Source organism: Chelonus insularis, unplaced genomic scaffold, assembly GCF_013357705.1.
Source record: "Chelonus insularis isolate UGA/USDA-ARS -01 unplaced genomic scaffold, ASM1335770v1 contig_369_pilon, whole genome shotgun sequence".
Classification (NCBI taxonomy): domain Eukaryota; kingdom Metazoa; phylum Arthropoda; class Insecta; order Hymenoptera; family Braconidae; genus Chelonus; species Chelonus insularis.
Genome location: NW_023276529.1, coordinates 153,005 through 168,552, shown reverse-complemented (window position 1 = coordinate 168,552; position 15,548 = coordinate 153,005). Strand labels below are relative to the sequence as shown.

Below are 15,548 nucleotides of genomic sequence, written 5' to 3'. Positions count from 1 at the left end.
CTAATTAAAAATTTATTGCTGAATAAATTGACATCAAAGTGATGTCAATGTCAAAATAGAATAAATTCCAGTAATTAAAAGAGAAGCTAATATTTTTAATAAAAAATAAAGTTATATTTATAAAGTAAGAGATGATTACGTACTTGTTAGGTCTTAACAAGGTTCAATGGTAGCCATTAGTGAACGCCGCTGGTATTAGAGGTCCCTGAAACATCAGATAAATAATTTAACATACTATGAAATATTTGTCGGATTTTCTACTATTCTTTTTGCTTAACAGAAAAAAGAAACACAATAATTATTAGTAATTAAAAAAAAAAAATGACAAAAAAGTCTTGACCTTTGTCATCATGAATCAGGCTATTAAGGACACTCTAGTAAGTTTTGTTAGTAATGTTAGCCTCTAAAAGCGCATCTCCAGCCTTACAGACTGCAATAGTGACATCGCAGACAAGTTTGGAGGATCGAAGACGGTACGCAACAATAGGCTGACTATTTATTATTATTATTGATGAATTGATTTTCATGTTTTCTTAAGATTTATATAGATATTGACATTGATACTGTACTTGATGATTTACGAGAATTGATGGACTTACGGGACTATAGTTGAGCGGGGCGCGGGACACGGCGATCGCGGGAAACGCGGTTGTAGGGGGCTGCGGGCTAGCTGCGGCCTGGACGTAGCTGGCGACTGCGGAATCCGCGGCTGCGGCTGCTACTGCGGCTGCTGCGCTCGAACTGTACATGTCAATGGGCCCGGGAGAGTTGGCCGCGGGAAAGGAGCGACCTTGGGGCCCTCCGTGACCTCCGGCGCCATGTGGCGAAGCCGGTGGAAAGCCTGCTTGTGCTGCTTGGTAGTTGTTCATCACTGCAAATCAACGCTCTTATTTTACAACATCCCTCATTCATTCTCAATTTTTTTTCAACTCCCCATTAGGAAGTTATTTTAATGGGGTCGATTTTTAAAATTTGTAATTTTGTCATATCTTTACGTTTTGAGACATTTGAAAGTATTTTAGAAGGTTTAGTAATGGATGTACGTACGTACATTTGTACGTATGTATGTCCGATTTTTTCGTTTTCATTATCTCAAGAATCACCGAAGATATCGACTTCAGACTAATTTTATTTGAAAGATAATACAATGAAAAAAATCTGAAAATACGTTTAAACAGATTCGGTCTAGCCTTTTTTTTTAAAACAAAAGGACTGTAAAATAAGTTGAATGAAAAAGATATTTGAAGTAAAGTCTGCTTATTGAATAATTAATATTATTGAAACCTAAGCTCGATATCAATACAATATGATTATCAATGACTTCACATTACTCTAAACAATTTCAGTTTGTTGTAAACAATCAAAAATAGTTTTAATTTATTCAATAATCATAGCTGTGTTTATTTTCGACAAATATCAATAAAATTTCGTAAATAACTTGATGTAATTGTACAACTGTAGATTGTTTATAATGATACAATTTATAATACACAACAAAAAAGATGACAAAATTACGGATTTCAATAAATGGGGCACAAAGTACACCCAGACCCATTTTTTTTTATTATCAAGAAATTTTGTGTAAAGAAATTTTTTTACAACTATGTCGTTATCTTTGGAGATGAACATATTTTTGATTCATTTTTTGAAAAGTTTATGATTGAATAGAATTATTTAATTTTTTGTGACTTGTATTGAGATAGACACTTGATGTGACTCTTTCAGAGTAAAATTAATATCCTTCAATAAATTAATCTAACAAAAATTTGTTCACACAAAACCTGTTATTATTTCATAAAAACAAATTAGCACTCTTGATGTTAGTCAATGATTAATTCAAAAAAAATCATGCAAATCTTTAGTAATCGTGAGAGCTAATTTGTATTTTTTTCCATCTTTTCACTTCCATAGTTTTGAAGCATTGCCTTAGAATTTTTTTTTTGTCGAGCCGGGGCACGGAAGAAGTTTTTGCGGTCTTGGAAAAATTCTTAAAGGATTTATCGTGGATAAATTAAAGCAGGAAATTCAAAGTTAGCAGTGTAGTATATAAAAGGAAAAGAGTAAGAGAAAAGAGAAGAGAGCGAGAAAGAGAGAGCGAAAATACCTAAGAAAAAAAGAGAAGATGCGACATGATGACAAACCGAACGCGCAGCGTACAATCTAAAAACCCATTCAGCTTTTAAATTCTCGACAATAGCGACCGGTTACAAAGTTTCTTGCCTTGAGGTGGCCGTAGGGCATGGGTGGACTGCGATTCAAAAGTTTGATTTATTTGAGAGAAGATTACGAACGACAGAGAAAAAAAGTAAGAGGGATATCGCGATTCTTTTTAAGAGGTAAAAATTATTTATATTGAGAAAAAAGATAGAAAATCGCGATTCGCCAACGGCGTCTCATCGGCCCAGATACGTTCAATTTATTTAACACTTTCCAATACAATTTTTAATAATATGAAAATTCAATTTTTCGAAGTAATATAAGACAAATTAATCAATATGCAGAAAGCTAGTGTGTATAATTTAATTAAAAATATTAATGTTATTTCGAAGGATCCTAGGTCTTTTTTAACACGGCCCGGAATTATCGAAATACCTCAAACATTTTTTCGTTAAATCAGCACTAGAATAGCCTTTTTGTGGATTTGAATTATTCAAATTGTAAATGAAATTGTTCACGGTACGTAAATTGATTGATGATTAAAAATACTGTAAATACTCATAATTTAATATATCGTTATTATTATTTTATTGAATCAACAATTCTGTCAACTAAATATAACTCACTATTTTTACCTCAAAAATTGTTTTCAGGTTTCAACAAAGAAAAACTTAAATCCTATAAAATTTACTGGATATGTTGAAATAGAAAAAAAAGTACTCCTTTGTGAGAATTGAGAAAAAAAAACTGTGCTAAAATGAAATTTCTATTTTTATTACGCGAATACTTTTCATTAGAATGAAAACTAATAACAATTTAATAATTCCGTCATAAATTATGAGTACTTGAAGTTATGAGTTGAGTTTTGAATGTTCAACAAAAAAAAAAAGTAAACAAGATAAAAGAAGTTGAAAATGTAGGTTGGGATTGTGTTTCATTAAACTTATTATATATTTTGAGAAACTTGAACCGTGCTTTTGGCTGCGACTTTATGGGTGTTTTAAAAATTAAAAAAAAAAAAACTATAACAAGACAAAAAAAAAAACTTTGAGCGCAAAATGATGGAAAAAGCAAGTAGATATTGTATGTTTGATGTAACGTACCAGAAAGGGCTTGCGTAAGCAAAGGCGTGTTGTTGTTTGGAGTGAGTTGTCCGTTGGTAAGATCCACTGAAACATAAAATTTTGATTCACAACTGTTCGAAAAGATTATCGGGTATGGATGCAGTATTAAACCTTTATTTATTCTTCATATGTATAAATATATATATTTTTATTTTTTATATAAAATGCAATCGACTCTCTTTATTATTCGTGTCGTCACGCTATATTATTTATTTGAAATTGGAGGGGAAAAATATAAAATAATAAATAATAAATAAAAAATATTGTATAAATATAAAAAATAGCAATCCTATGTGTTGCTTCGTACCACTTTATTGTCTTTTAATTATTCATGGACGTGACGCTACGAGTCAGATGAGAACCGACAGGCAGAAATGTATGAAACGCGACGAGAATTAACGTCGCGATAACTAATTAATCTAATTCTACTATTTTTACTCTTTAAGTGGCCACTAATGAAATAAAATACAGAAAATCCTCACGCAAAAATGTGTTGTTAATTAATAAAAATTTTAAACATCATTTCCTTTAAATTTAAACATTTTCATCTCGAGTTAATATAAATAAAATTATATTATAATAATTAATATTATTGTTGATAAAAGTATAATTATTTTTCCATGAGGATAAAAAAGGGAAGAGAAATTTAATTGTTAATTAATGATTTAATTTCTAATTTGTTATTATTGATCTGATTAAATATTGTTTAAACAATGGCCATGAGTTTAGATAAATTGTTTCAATGTATTTGAAACTGTCGACTTCATACATTTCTTCCGCAGTGCACTCCGTTGTATATGTTGCATCGTCGTCTCTGAGTACACGCGGCCCGCACTCTCGCCCCCGGTTCCGTGGTAGTACACTGCCGGCACTCCTGACATTCATAAGAACAAGAAAAAAAAAGCTGAGAAAAGATTTTTAAAAGAATAAAATCATAAAAAAAACGATATATTTACCACAAATAATTAAATCATAAAACAATAATAAAATAATAATTAATTAATATTGTTGTTAATTTTTTAAACCAATTGACAATTGTTTTTATTAACATACTAAAATTATCACTATACTGCAAGAAATAATTATCACGATTTATTAGTAAAACTTGCTAATTGAACTTTTTTTAACATCTCTTCACCGGTTCTAATTTGAATAAAAAAAAAGTTTATGTTAAATAATGTTCTGAATGCGATATCAAGACACAATTTTAGATGGATTTGATAGAAAAAAATTGTAGTATTAATAGACGATGACATATTGACTCCTCCGCTCTTTATTTTAAGGTCAATTTAAAAAAAAATAACAAAAAAAATATTCTCACTATCATAATGTAAATCTCACGAGGGTTCTGAATGGTTTTGTCATCCGTACGTAGAACCACGTGGATGCCTCGTATAAGAGTCGTTAAGGATAAGGACAATATAGAAGCTCTCGACAACGACAGGAATAAAAGGGGATTACGCCAGTAACTTTTGTCACCACAAAACTTTCCGAGGGTATAAAGAGAGAGCTAGAGAAATGAGAAAAATGAAAAAAAATAATCGAAAATAGGACATTGCTTTGAGAAATGGCAAAATCATAAATTGTGATTTGTAGTCAACATTAGGTCGATAAAATATAGATAAGACAAAAATAATATAAACAATATTCAAATTATATAATTTTCAAGGACTTTAGATAATTTATTTGTTCGATAAACTATTTTAATAGATCAGTATACGGAGAAAGAACATTTTGGCTCTACAAAAAATCTTAATTTAATTGATTAAAATAATTCGAAATATTGGTAATAAAATATTTGATGTTAATGTTTATATTAAAATTTTATATAAATTAATATTTATATATTTAATCGTTATTCAAGGAAATTAAAATATAAATAGACACTACATAAGTAATCATCAGAATTGAATTTATAAAAATGTTACCACGGCAATTTCAAAAATATATTTTATTTTGACCTTTTGAATTTTGAGTTTATGAATTTAAAAAAATGTTACCAGTTCACAGAGAAGCGATTTCAAAGAAAGAAAATTAGTACAGAAATAATCAAAAATAAAAATGGAGATAAGAGATAATTGTGACATTGTTTGAAATATATATTTCTTAAATGTTTTATTACTAGAATTAAACTCGAATCCATTTGAGTAAAACGGAAATTAATAGTAAAAATAACCATAACAAATGTCCTGTAAATTTAACTTTTCCTTCTAACTCTCTCGTCCAATTCCAATTGAGAATGAGAATAGAATACTTTACATGACAACGCAATTCTTATGCAGACAATTTTCTCTTATACAAGGAAGGGATAAGGTGAGAGGATGTATAGGGATGTAGGCCAAGAGTTCATCTATTTCGAGTATATTTCTAGCTGACGTAAAAGCGATCGAGTCTAGGGATAAGGGTGGGCAAAAATCCGATGGGAAGACTTGGACGGCCATTGGCTAAGTTCAATCTTTCTCTTTTTCCAACTGCTCTGATGTTGACCAGCTGATGGCAATTGACTTAAGAGTTGAAATATATTTTTTGAAAAGTCTTTCAGGATGCCAATTTTATTTAATGATAGAAAAAAAAAGATAACAGTGGCTCGAAGCAACACATTGGAGTTACATGAGCCAATTAATTATTAGAAATGAAACTGATTCGTTATAAATTATTAGTAAATATAATCCCAAATATTTTTGCAAAATTCAAGTTGGCTGGACATATTTTATAAATTCCAAATAAATTGAAGATAAATTCTTGAAGACTAAACATTTAATTTTAATTTCATCATTTATATTAATATTATTATTAGTAGACATGAAAAAATACTATCTACATACGCATTATTAATAATACTAATTTGAATACTAGACTAATTATATACTCTAATTAACTAAAAGTTAATTATTTTATGGCACACTCATTAACAATAATAATATTAATTCCATCAACATATTTTTATAAAACACTAATATAAGTTAATATTTTAATATTTTTTCAAATTTCTATATTACTTGTCAAAAATATTGTCACACTCATTCATTCACAATTCACAAATATTTAATTAAATTAAAGTTATCAATAAACATCTTAATGTAACTGAAACTCACTCTTAAAAATATCTACATTCTAAAACTACTAAACTAGTTACTAGAATCTATACTTTTGACTCTATTAAATACGTCAATCACTCTCTCAATAAAGTTCAAGAGATAAAATAATTTTTTTAAACTGCAAAAAGCATTTGTTAATGAACCAAATTCGCATCAACTTGAAAGCGAATTCTTTTTTCAACAGATTTACTCGTCGAATATTTTTCTGATGATTATTGTTATTATTATATATAAAAAAAAATAGAATAAATAATTGTGTGTTTGAATAATTAAATTAAATTGCTGTTTGGTAAATTTAATGTAACATTAAATTGTTATCTAACTAATGCAATTGTCAGTGGAAAATTGATTTACTACTAAAAGTCTAAAAAAATTATCTTAATTAATAGTCTGATAAATAAGTAATTGATACAACACAATAGAAGGATTAATATAATCAATTATTGATAAGTATAAATACATATATATTCATGGAGGTCGAATTCTGTCAATTTTGCATCTCCATTGTCACTCGAATTCGTTGCTATAGCCTAAGACCTAAGTAACTAGCTAGAGTTAAGTACTTGAGTAAACTTTACAGAGGTTATAGTCGGATAACAAGACTCTTGCTACTGACTGTGTCTAACCAGAGGCTATTTAGCTTCATTTAGTTTGAACTTTCTAGGTCGACTACACTCTTACGCCTTTGCGGATCGGTATCATCAACTTTTAGTGTTTGTTTTTACCTTTGATTACCGTACATAATGAACGATTTACCAAAATTGCATAAAACCATGCTAACTTAAAGCATAAAAAATCATCATACTTATCTAATAAAGTACCGATTAGAAATCCGCAGAGACGTTATTGCTAATTTATTCTATGGATCAACACTCTTTATACGACGACAGATGTATTACATGTGTTACTAAAAAGATAGTAGGTTAGGTAGATGGAAAATTACTCGCCCCTAGGTAGCCTTGCATCTTCAGAGATTGTTCTTTCCTCATCGTCATCGCTGAAGGACTTCTTCAGTTATTTTCTCCTTCTCCATCCACTTAGAACTTTGTTCTTACAACTCGCAGCTCGTGAAGATGTTCTTCCTTTATATTTTATTTATTTGTTACTTATTTGCTTTTTTTTATAGCATTCGAAGTTGAAAAAATAACTAATTAATTTATCAAATAAGCCAATAGAACAATTTCATCCCACCAAAAACGAACTGCGAGTTAAATTGTTTTTTTAGTTTTCACAAGAACTGAAAAACAAAGCATTCATGCAGAATAAATTGCACTTACTTAACTTGTGTAAGTCTCTGAAATATTTTATACAGAGTTTTTTTTTCATTTAGACATCATTCGTGCTGCTTTTGTTAATGTTCTAGTGAAAACTATGCATTATAGTGATCAGAGTAATTGAGTTAAGTGGAAGTTTTGGAAGATAAAGACTAGATTAATCTATGAGCTAGGCAAATCATTGAACACCATCAATATACAGGAGAATGTAATTAAGTTATTTATATTAAATAATGAGTTAAGAGTTTGTTTTGTGTAATATACGTTACTTTAATCTCTAATCTAATCTAATTAGATAATATTAAGACGTACTCGAGCCAAAGAATATGCATAGACAGGTCATCCAGCGAATTCGAGTAAAGTTTTGATGTATTTCAAGAGTAATATTTTCACATTTGTTTAAAATTTAATCATCAATGTCAATTTTATTCAAAATTCTTCGGGATTTTTTATTGAGGATTGTTGAAGTATGGATATGGGTAAAGAAAAAAAAAATTTTCATTTGTTTGATGGACTTACCAGTTTTAATGATCATTATAATAATAACAATAATGATAATAGTAATAATCATTATGATAAGATTCATTTTTAAATTAATTAATTAAAGTCATTCTTTTGTAATTTAATCATAAATATGAGAATAAATTAAAATATAATACAACTAAAATAAAATATCAAATGCAATCTAACATTCGACGGTTCTCCTAGGCATTCCACAATGATGAACATTTTTCGATTGAACAAATTATATAATAAAATATATTAACCAAATGGGAATGGAATGAATTCTTGTGTAAGAAAATTTATTCATTAAGTTGAAACTATATTTTAGAAAATGTCTGAGCTTTTTTGATCAAAATAGAATATTTTTTTTTATCACGAATTTTCTTTATTTTAAGGATAATTTTTTTAAAAATAATATAACTAAAATTTTTTTTTGTTATTCAGACAGAATATTTCAAAGAATAAGAATTTTTTTAACGTAATAATTCCATCAAGAATCCATTTCATTAGAAAGTATAATTGTTTTTTATTATAATCAAATTGAATAAAAATGAAAATAAGATATGTGAAGAATATTCTAATTTTATCAACAATACTTAGTTCATTACTTAGCATATGCAACTTTCTAATGGGTTACAAAATACATGGGTCGATGATAGAACGAAACAATGAATGAAAATAATGATACCAACTTAAAGTTAAACAAAACATAATAAAAACATAAGAAGAGAAAGTAAATAGAGAATAAAATAATTCGAGTGATTATAAACAAATGTCAGTATCACTTTGGTTTGCATGAGTGTAGGTGTTTCTGTTGGAACTATGATGTTTTTAATGAACTCTGAAAATTACTCTTGTTGTCCTTAGTAAGTATTTTGGTGTATCTCAGTGTAGTTTCCAAGATTATTACAAGTAACAGATAAGTTTTTGTCGCGTAAGTTCTCTTGCTTATGCATTTGCCTTCAATATGAGTATGTGTGTTATATTGTTGTTGTGTGTTTGTGTGTGTGTATACATATTTATTGTATATATTCGGAGTAGTGCAATAGTGTGCAAATGTTTAGTGTGTTTATGAGACACTGGGTACGTATACTACAGGCTAAGGATTACGGTTACCGTCAACACGAGCGAGAACACGAGAACTTGGTCGAACAACGTAGCACTTTGGGGTTGAAGCTTACCGGTGCAACCCCCGCTGGGGCTGACGGACACTCGACCGACCCTTGGCCCCACTGCGCGGTACACGACCGCTCCTAACCAAACAGATATCCATTCTTAACAACACTTTATTCAATTTTTTTTTGAGATTATTAATATTTTATAACTGTTTCTTTTTTTAATTGAGGAGATTTGTTACATCATTTATATCAAAAACAGACTTACTATGCTTTTCTTGCTACCAATATTTTATTAAAACAAGGTTGAAAAACTCTAGGTTCACATTAAAATTCTCTCATCAGATTGGGGATATAAATGGGGGCTTGATAGTCCAGTAGGGGGACAATTTAATTGACAATTTACAATGTATTTTCTATTACCCCTATTTTTATTTGCACCCTTACTGGACTATGAATTATTTTTATCTCATTATTAATAATAAATACAACACATTATGATATTTTAGAGAAAAAATAAGTTTAGAGTCAAGAAAATGTATTGTTTTCTTCAAATTATAAAGGTAACTATTAATCTGGTTTAAGTCTTTTAGCTTGACGTTTGATCGATTTTTAGTGTACTTGAATTAATTGCTCGTTTAGATTGATTGTAAAATACTTGTAATAAGGATACAAAGATTTATTATAGACTTTGTAATTGAGTTTAGAATATTAACCAGAAAAGCTTCTATATCTTGACATAATTTTCCCTAATGTAACATTAATATTCAAAGTAATTAAATTTCCAATCGATAGTGATTTAATGTATAAAAAAAAGTCATGTAGAGTTATAGTTTCTAGGTCAGTTGTATTATATTTTCTATTTTAGAATTACAAACTTTTGGCAAAATTCGGCAATCTATTGATTTGAAAAATTCGAATGAGATTAAAATTCACTCGTTCGTTCTAGTGTTAAAGTTTAAATTTATTTCAAATTTTTCATACATCATAAGAGTTTTTTGATTAAAATATTTCATTTAATATAAAATTAAACTCAGCCATCATAATGAGAATGAACAAAATGATTTTATTGGTTCACACGAATCTTGGTAGGTTCAAAAAAGCTCAGCATTGTCATTGAAACTCCTCAATTAAAACACAATTATATGATTCACAATCTCTTTATACGTATTAAAATTGAATGAATAAAATACAAAAGAGAATAATGGCAACAAGGAAAGTGAGGTTATCTATATCGGCGAGGCTTCCAACTGAGATGATATAATTACTCACTTGCGGCGGAAATTCAAAACTCAAAAATAGAATGATGTTGGAAACGTGGTCGAGAGGACAAAAAAAAAATTAGAAAGGGATGATGAAACTCGACAAAATTAAATTCACTAGTTACTTGGTACTGTACTATTGCTCTTGAGTCTACCAAGGGAATTGAAGAAAAAAATTTTAATTCACGATTAAGAATGTGTTAGATGATATACCTAGCTCATAGTTGTAATAATGTCATAAAATAAAATATATTCATCTGTTGGAAAAAGATGAAAAAGTATATATATAAAAATGTATACATACACACATAAATTCTTCCAACAAAGTAATAATTTATTTTAAAAAAATTCCATTTCAATTAAGATAAACCTTTTTTTTTTGAATATTTAATATTTAATATTTTATGTGATATATTTATTTATTACAGACATTTATTATTTATAATTTATAATCGTTATAGTTAATAGAGTTTTAGCGAATAATTACATTATTTTATTTGTTGTTTGCAGTGCGTAATTAATTTATATATCACTTTATAATTCAGAGCGATCTCCGACGGACATTTGCTTTGTATCAATATATTTAATATTAATTTCAACCCATTTATTACCATTGACTGACCATAATTATTATCATTATCATTTTTAATATTTACTTCTTGATTTCCTTTTTTTTTGATGTCAATCGTTTTACAAAACACTCGCGCCTCCTAATAGGATTCTTTTGTTCTTTCTCATGTAATTCGTAAAACCTTTTATCGATCGTCATTGCCCTATTTTATCTACGTAGTTTTTTAATGTATCCAGATTTTTTTTCTACTCAAGTCTTTATTTCTTTTATGGAATTTGAATTTTTCCAGTGAATTTAAGTAATTAATTTAACAATCAAGAATGTTGAATTGTTCAAAGCATAATCTTTAAGAAATATATTTTATGAAAATGCCTAATGGATTTATTTAGGAAGAAAATATAAAGATAAATTTGGATCGAGTATAAATAAAAGTAATTAGACAAAGTACTTAAAGTAGAATAAAGAAATGATTTTATTTAAAAAGCTACGTAGATATATGGAAAAAAATCTCATGACATTTAATTCAAGATCAGATTCAATTTAATCCAAACGCCATCTCGGACTTTTGTACATTCATTGGAGTTGGGTGTGAGTATTCAGAATGACATGATGCTATTCTCGATTTTCCCAACTCTGCACTAATCCAATTTACTCTCGACGTCATTCTACAGAAGTTTAGCCCAAAGGCATTGAAGAATTCTCGATACTCACTGCTATTACTGCAGGAAGCTTTCTGTGATAAAAGCATGATTGCATTTGAATGTATATTTTCTATTAATTGAAGACAAATGTATTTGATTTAATTGAGTGCAACAACGATCGGTAAATACTCCCTGAGAGTTCCGACAATACGTAAGCACAAACCAACGCGCGAATCCCAGTGATATAACAACAATCTTACGAATAGTAACAATTCAATTGTAATGCAATTGCGTTAATGTTTTATCAATTGGAATAAATTTTTCAACTACATATGATTATGTTTTACTTGAATAACATTTTTCAAGTTTATAGATATTTTTTTTTTCGTTAAATTCGCCTTCTTTTATTCGTCATTTATTCACAGACAGATAAAAAATAACGCAAGTGCATTAATATTGCGCATAAAAATATTATAATATCATTAAGCATTGTATAATAACAAATATAAGCTCAGGACAGATGTTTGTGTTTATTCTATGCTCGACTTTTTCATACGCATCCCCATTTAAATAATATTTTTAATTTATTTTATACTCACTTAATAAAAGTATCAACTCATCAGATTATTGAATTAAATGAACAAAATTGTTGTTTACAACATTTTTTTTTAATTTTAATTTATTGTTTATTATTTTGTTTTTAATGAGAAATTCGGACGGAGGCGCTTCGTCCATCGCATTAAACGTAATTATTTTATTTATAATTTTTTTTTTTCAATATTGATTGCATTTCTCGTGTCTCTTATTTACCACGCTTGTCTTTTTTTATAGAAAATAACATTGACGATTTTTAAATAAATTATTTTACAAAATGCCAGTTTGTTTTTTTTTGTTTTAGAACAGATCACATAGATTCTTATAAATAAATATGAGTTTCAAAACTCCTTAACATCTTTTTACAATTGATTATCAGTAATTTTATGCTAGATATATTTATATACGTATTTATAAATCAGAGTAATGTTTTAAAAAAATGATTTTTCGTCCAATAAAATAAGTTTATTTAATAATATAAATTAACTAAACCGTAATAACTTGTTATAAACTAAAAAAATAACATTGACCTTGGCCGGATTGACATTTTATTTATTTTTCTTCTCATCATTATTTAACCACGAAAAAAGTTTCTCCTGTCTACAAGGGTATTTTTTCGGAACTCTTAGTTTCATTTCATTTTGCCTAATGGGGCGGAGGTCTTACACTACGATTAGTGGTATTAATTTTCATGGTTAGTAAACGAGAACGTTGCTGGAGAGATTGGAATCACGCGATGAAGAGAAATAGCAAATGTATTTATTTAATTGATCAAAATCTCCATTCTGAATGTTCAAATAGAGGTGAACACAAAATACAATAACAGAGAAGTAGAAATGTAGTAACTAATAAACGTTATTGTTGGTAACATTGTAAACAGAAAGTTGATGAAAAGTTTTCGACGGGCAATAATAAGTAAAACTTTTACATTTGTAAACTCCTGCAACGTTCACGAATAAAAGCCTATATATTACCTATTACCTATGTTAAACTGTTGTCGATTAAACGTATTTGTATTACTATATTTAAATATTATATTAGAACCCACTACTTCTACTATTCAATTCAACAACTACGAGAGAAACATCTTTTTTTGAATTTGGTGTCAATTCTAGAGACGGAGAATAGCTTAATTGTTCTTGTTTAACTCTTTTGATCAGTTGATTCTTATTTTTTTTTATTTTAGTTTTTCTCTGATTTAGAATTTTCGACATAAGAGAAAGAGAATATTTTATTGATTTTTAAATAATCCACAAATTTTATTTTATTTTAGAATTTTCACTCATATTTATCATTATTTTATTGACTGTCGTATATTGCATTTAATCCTCTAATAGCGGTTATCATTGAGCAACCAGAGAAAAACAATTTCAACTTTTTATTTAGCAATTTAATACTCTAATTTTTTTTCATGATAAAGAACTTTAATCGTTTTTCATTTCTGTTATTGTTGAAAAAAAACCTCTTTTTACCCCTGATATCGTCTAAAGCCAGTCTTTGGGTAACCTAGATTCGGACGTTATACTTTACCAATTACATTAGTTTTTAAATCGCATAATTTTTTAAATCTTTTTTCGTCATTCTTTTCTTGTCTCCATTCCATTTATGACAATCGACGTACTCTACTTGTTTTAAAATAAAATTATTATACATTGAAAAATGGTTAAATGAAAAATTCAAAAATCTATTTATTTTTATCGTAATTATTTAAATAATTTATCTATCGATATCAAACGTATTTTTTGATTGACTTTTTTCCATCATGAAAATGGATTAAATTCTTTTTTTAAGAAAATTATAACATTGACAATTGAAACAATGAATAAAAAATTAAATTTTACCCCTTTTTCAATTTTTCTTTACCATTTTTCAATACTATTTGAACAAATTTTCCGATTAAAATTATAGTTTCCAGCTTTTTTTATAGCATGTGTATGTTATCCGTCTGTTATTGAATGTTGTCTTTTGGAAGCATTTATTATCATTGATTTGAATAGAATTTTTATGTGAAGATACCTAATGGAATGGGGGTAGTGGCAGTCGACGTTTCGCTTGACGTAGGACCAGAGAGTTAGCCAGCCATGCGTCTGTGAACATTTTTTTTTGTTCCTTAACTGCGAATAGTGCGATACATCGCGATCAAACGTAAACACTTTTCTGTTTTATTAATGATAGATATAAAAAAATTTTTTAATAAAAATTTTTAACATTAAAATAATAATTAATCATATGTTATAATTAGTTTAAATAAATATTATTATCAATAAGCATTCAATTTATATTTAGATTTTTTTTTTATTTACATCTTGCCACTTATTGAGATTGTTTTATTATAAAAAATGGATGAATTTCAAATAAATTGTAATTGAGTTGAAAAAAATTGTATGAATGAAGCAATTACAAAAATTATAAACAAACTAGATAAAATGTACATAACTCGATTGAATTTTTTGTAACAATCTGGGAATAACGTGAGCAAAATGTTGTCGAGCGATTAAATCCTTTTTCCAAATAACAATTATAAACAACAATGTTATATAAGATTTGCTTACCATGCGCACATTTATACAATATTAATCAATTTATTATTCTTAAACATATTTGAATGTCTTTATATCAGTATTCATCGTTCGTTATTACATCTTTATGGTATCATATAAATATGTACGTAAATTTAAACTGTTTGGGGTGATTATTTGGACATAAAAATCAGCCATGAGTATCAAGTAATTGAATAATATGATCGTATGACTGAGGATAAATGAAAATCGATAGTAAAATTACCGCACTCTCAATAGTACATTGTATATGTATACATTATGAGCAACGAATTTGCGCGTGTGAGGGTTGTACAGATTATAATCGCGTTACGCCTACCGTCATAAAACTCTGCGACGATTTATTTTCTGTTTATTTCCCCAAGCTTTTCTACACTCAATTGTGCTGAGAGTTGAGATAACACAGCGGTACCAAGCGGCATACTTAAAGTTATGTTGTTCTTCGTTTAACTCCGGCTTCATTACAACATATTACCAACAATATGTACAATGTTTACATGTCTGTTTGTTCTGATTTTTATTTACTAGTTTAGCATTTGTTTTTTTCTCTTTCAAGTTTACTCTGTAGAAAATTATAGTAAAAATTTTCCAAGTCCATAATTTATCAATCTTTTTTGAACGCAATATTTTACTAGAAAGTTTAATATTTA

At 28.1% G+C, this 15,548-nt stretch overlaps 1 protein-coding gene across 4 annotated transcripts in view; it reads right to left on the bottom strand.

The window, feature by feature from the left end:
• Nucleotides 1-15,548, bottom strand: part of Rbp6 (RNA-binding protein 6) — a 178,148-nt gene that overhangs the window by 11,495 nt on the left and 151,105 nt on the right. For 2 of the 4 annotated variants that reach the window (XM_035083756.1, XM_035083757.1), the window contains exons 8-11: nt 4,051-4,155; nt 3,261-3,326; nt 600-871; nt 144-205 (exon numbers count right to left, since the gene is read on the bottom strand). In XM_035083756.1, coding sequence (XP_034939647.1) covers nt 164-205; nt 600-871; nt 3,261-3,326; nt 4,051-4,155 — 485 coding nt within the window. In that variant the 3' untranslated portion in view covers nt 144-163. Of the gene's footprint in view, nt 1-143; nt 206-599; nt 872-3,260; nt 3,327-4,050; nt 4,156-9,338; nt 9,411-15,548 lie in introns of all 4 variants that reach the window. The other 2 variants (XM_035083758.1, XM_035083759.1) reach the window with 2 other exon arrangements.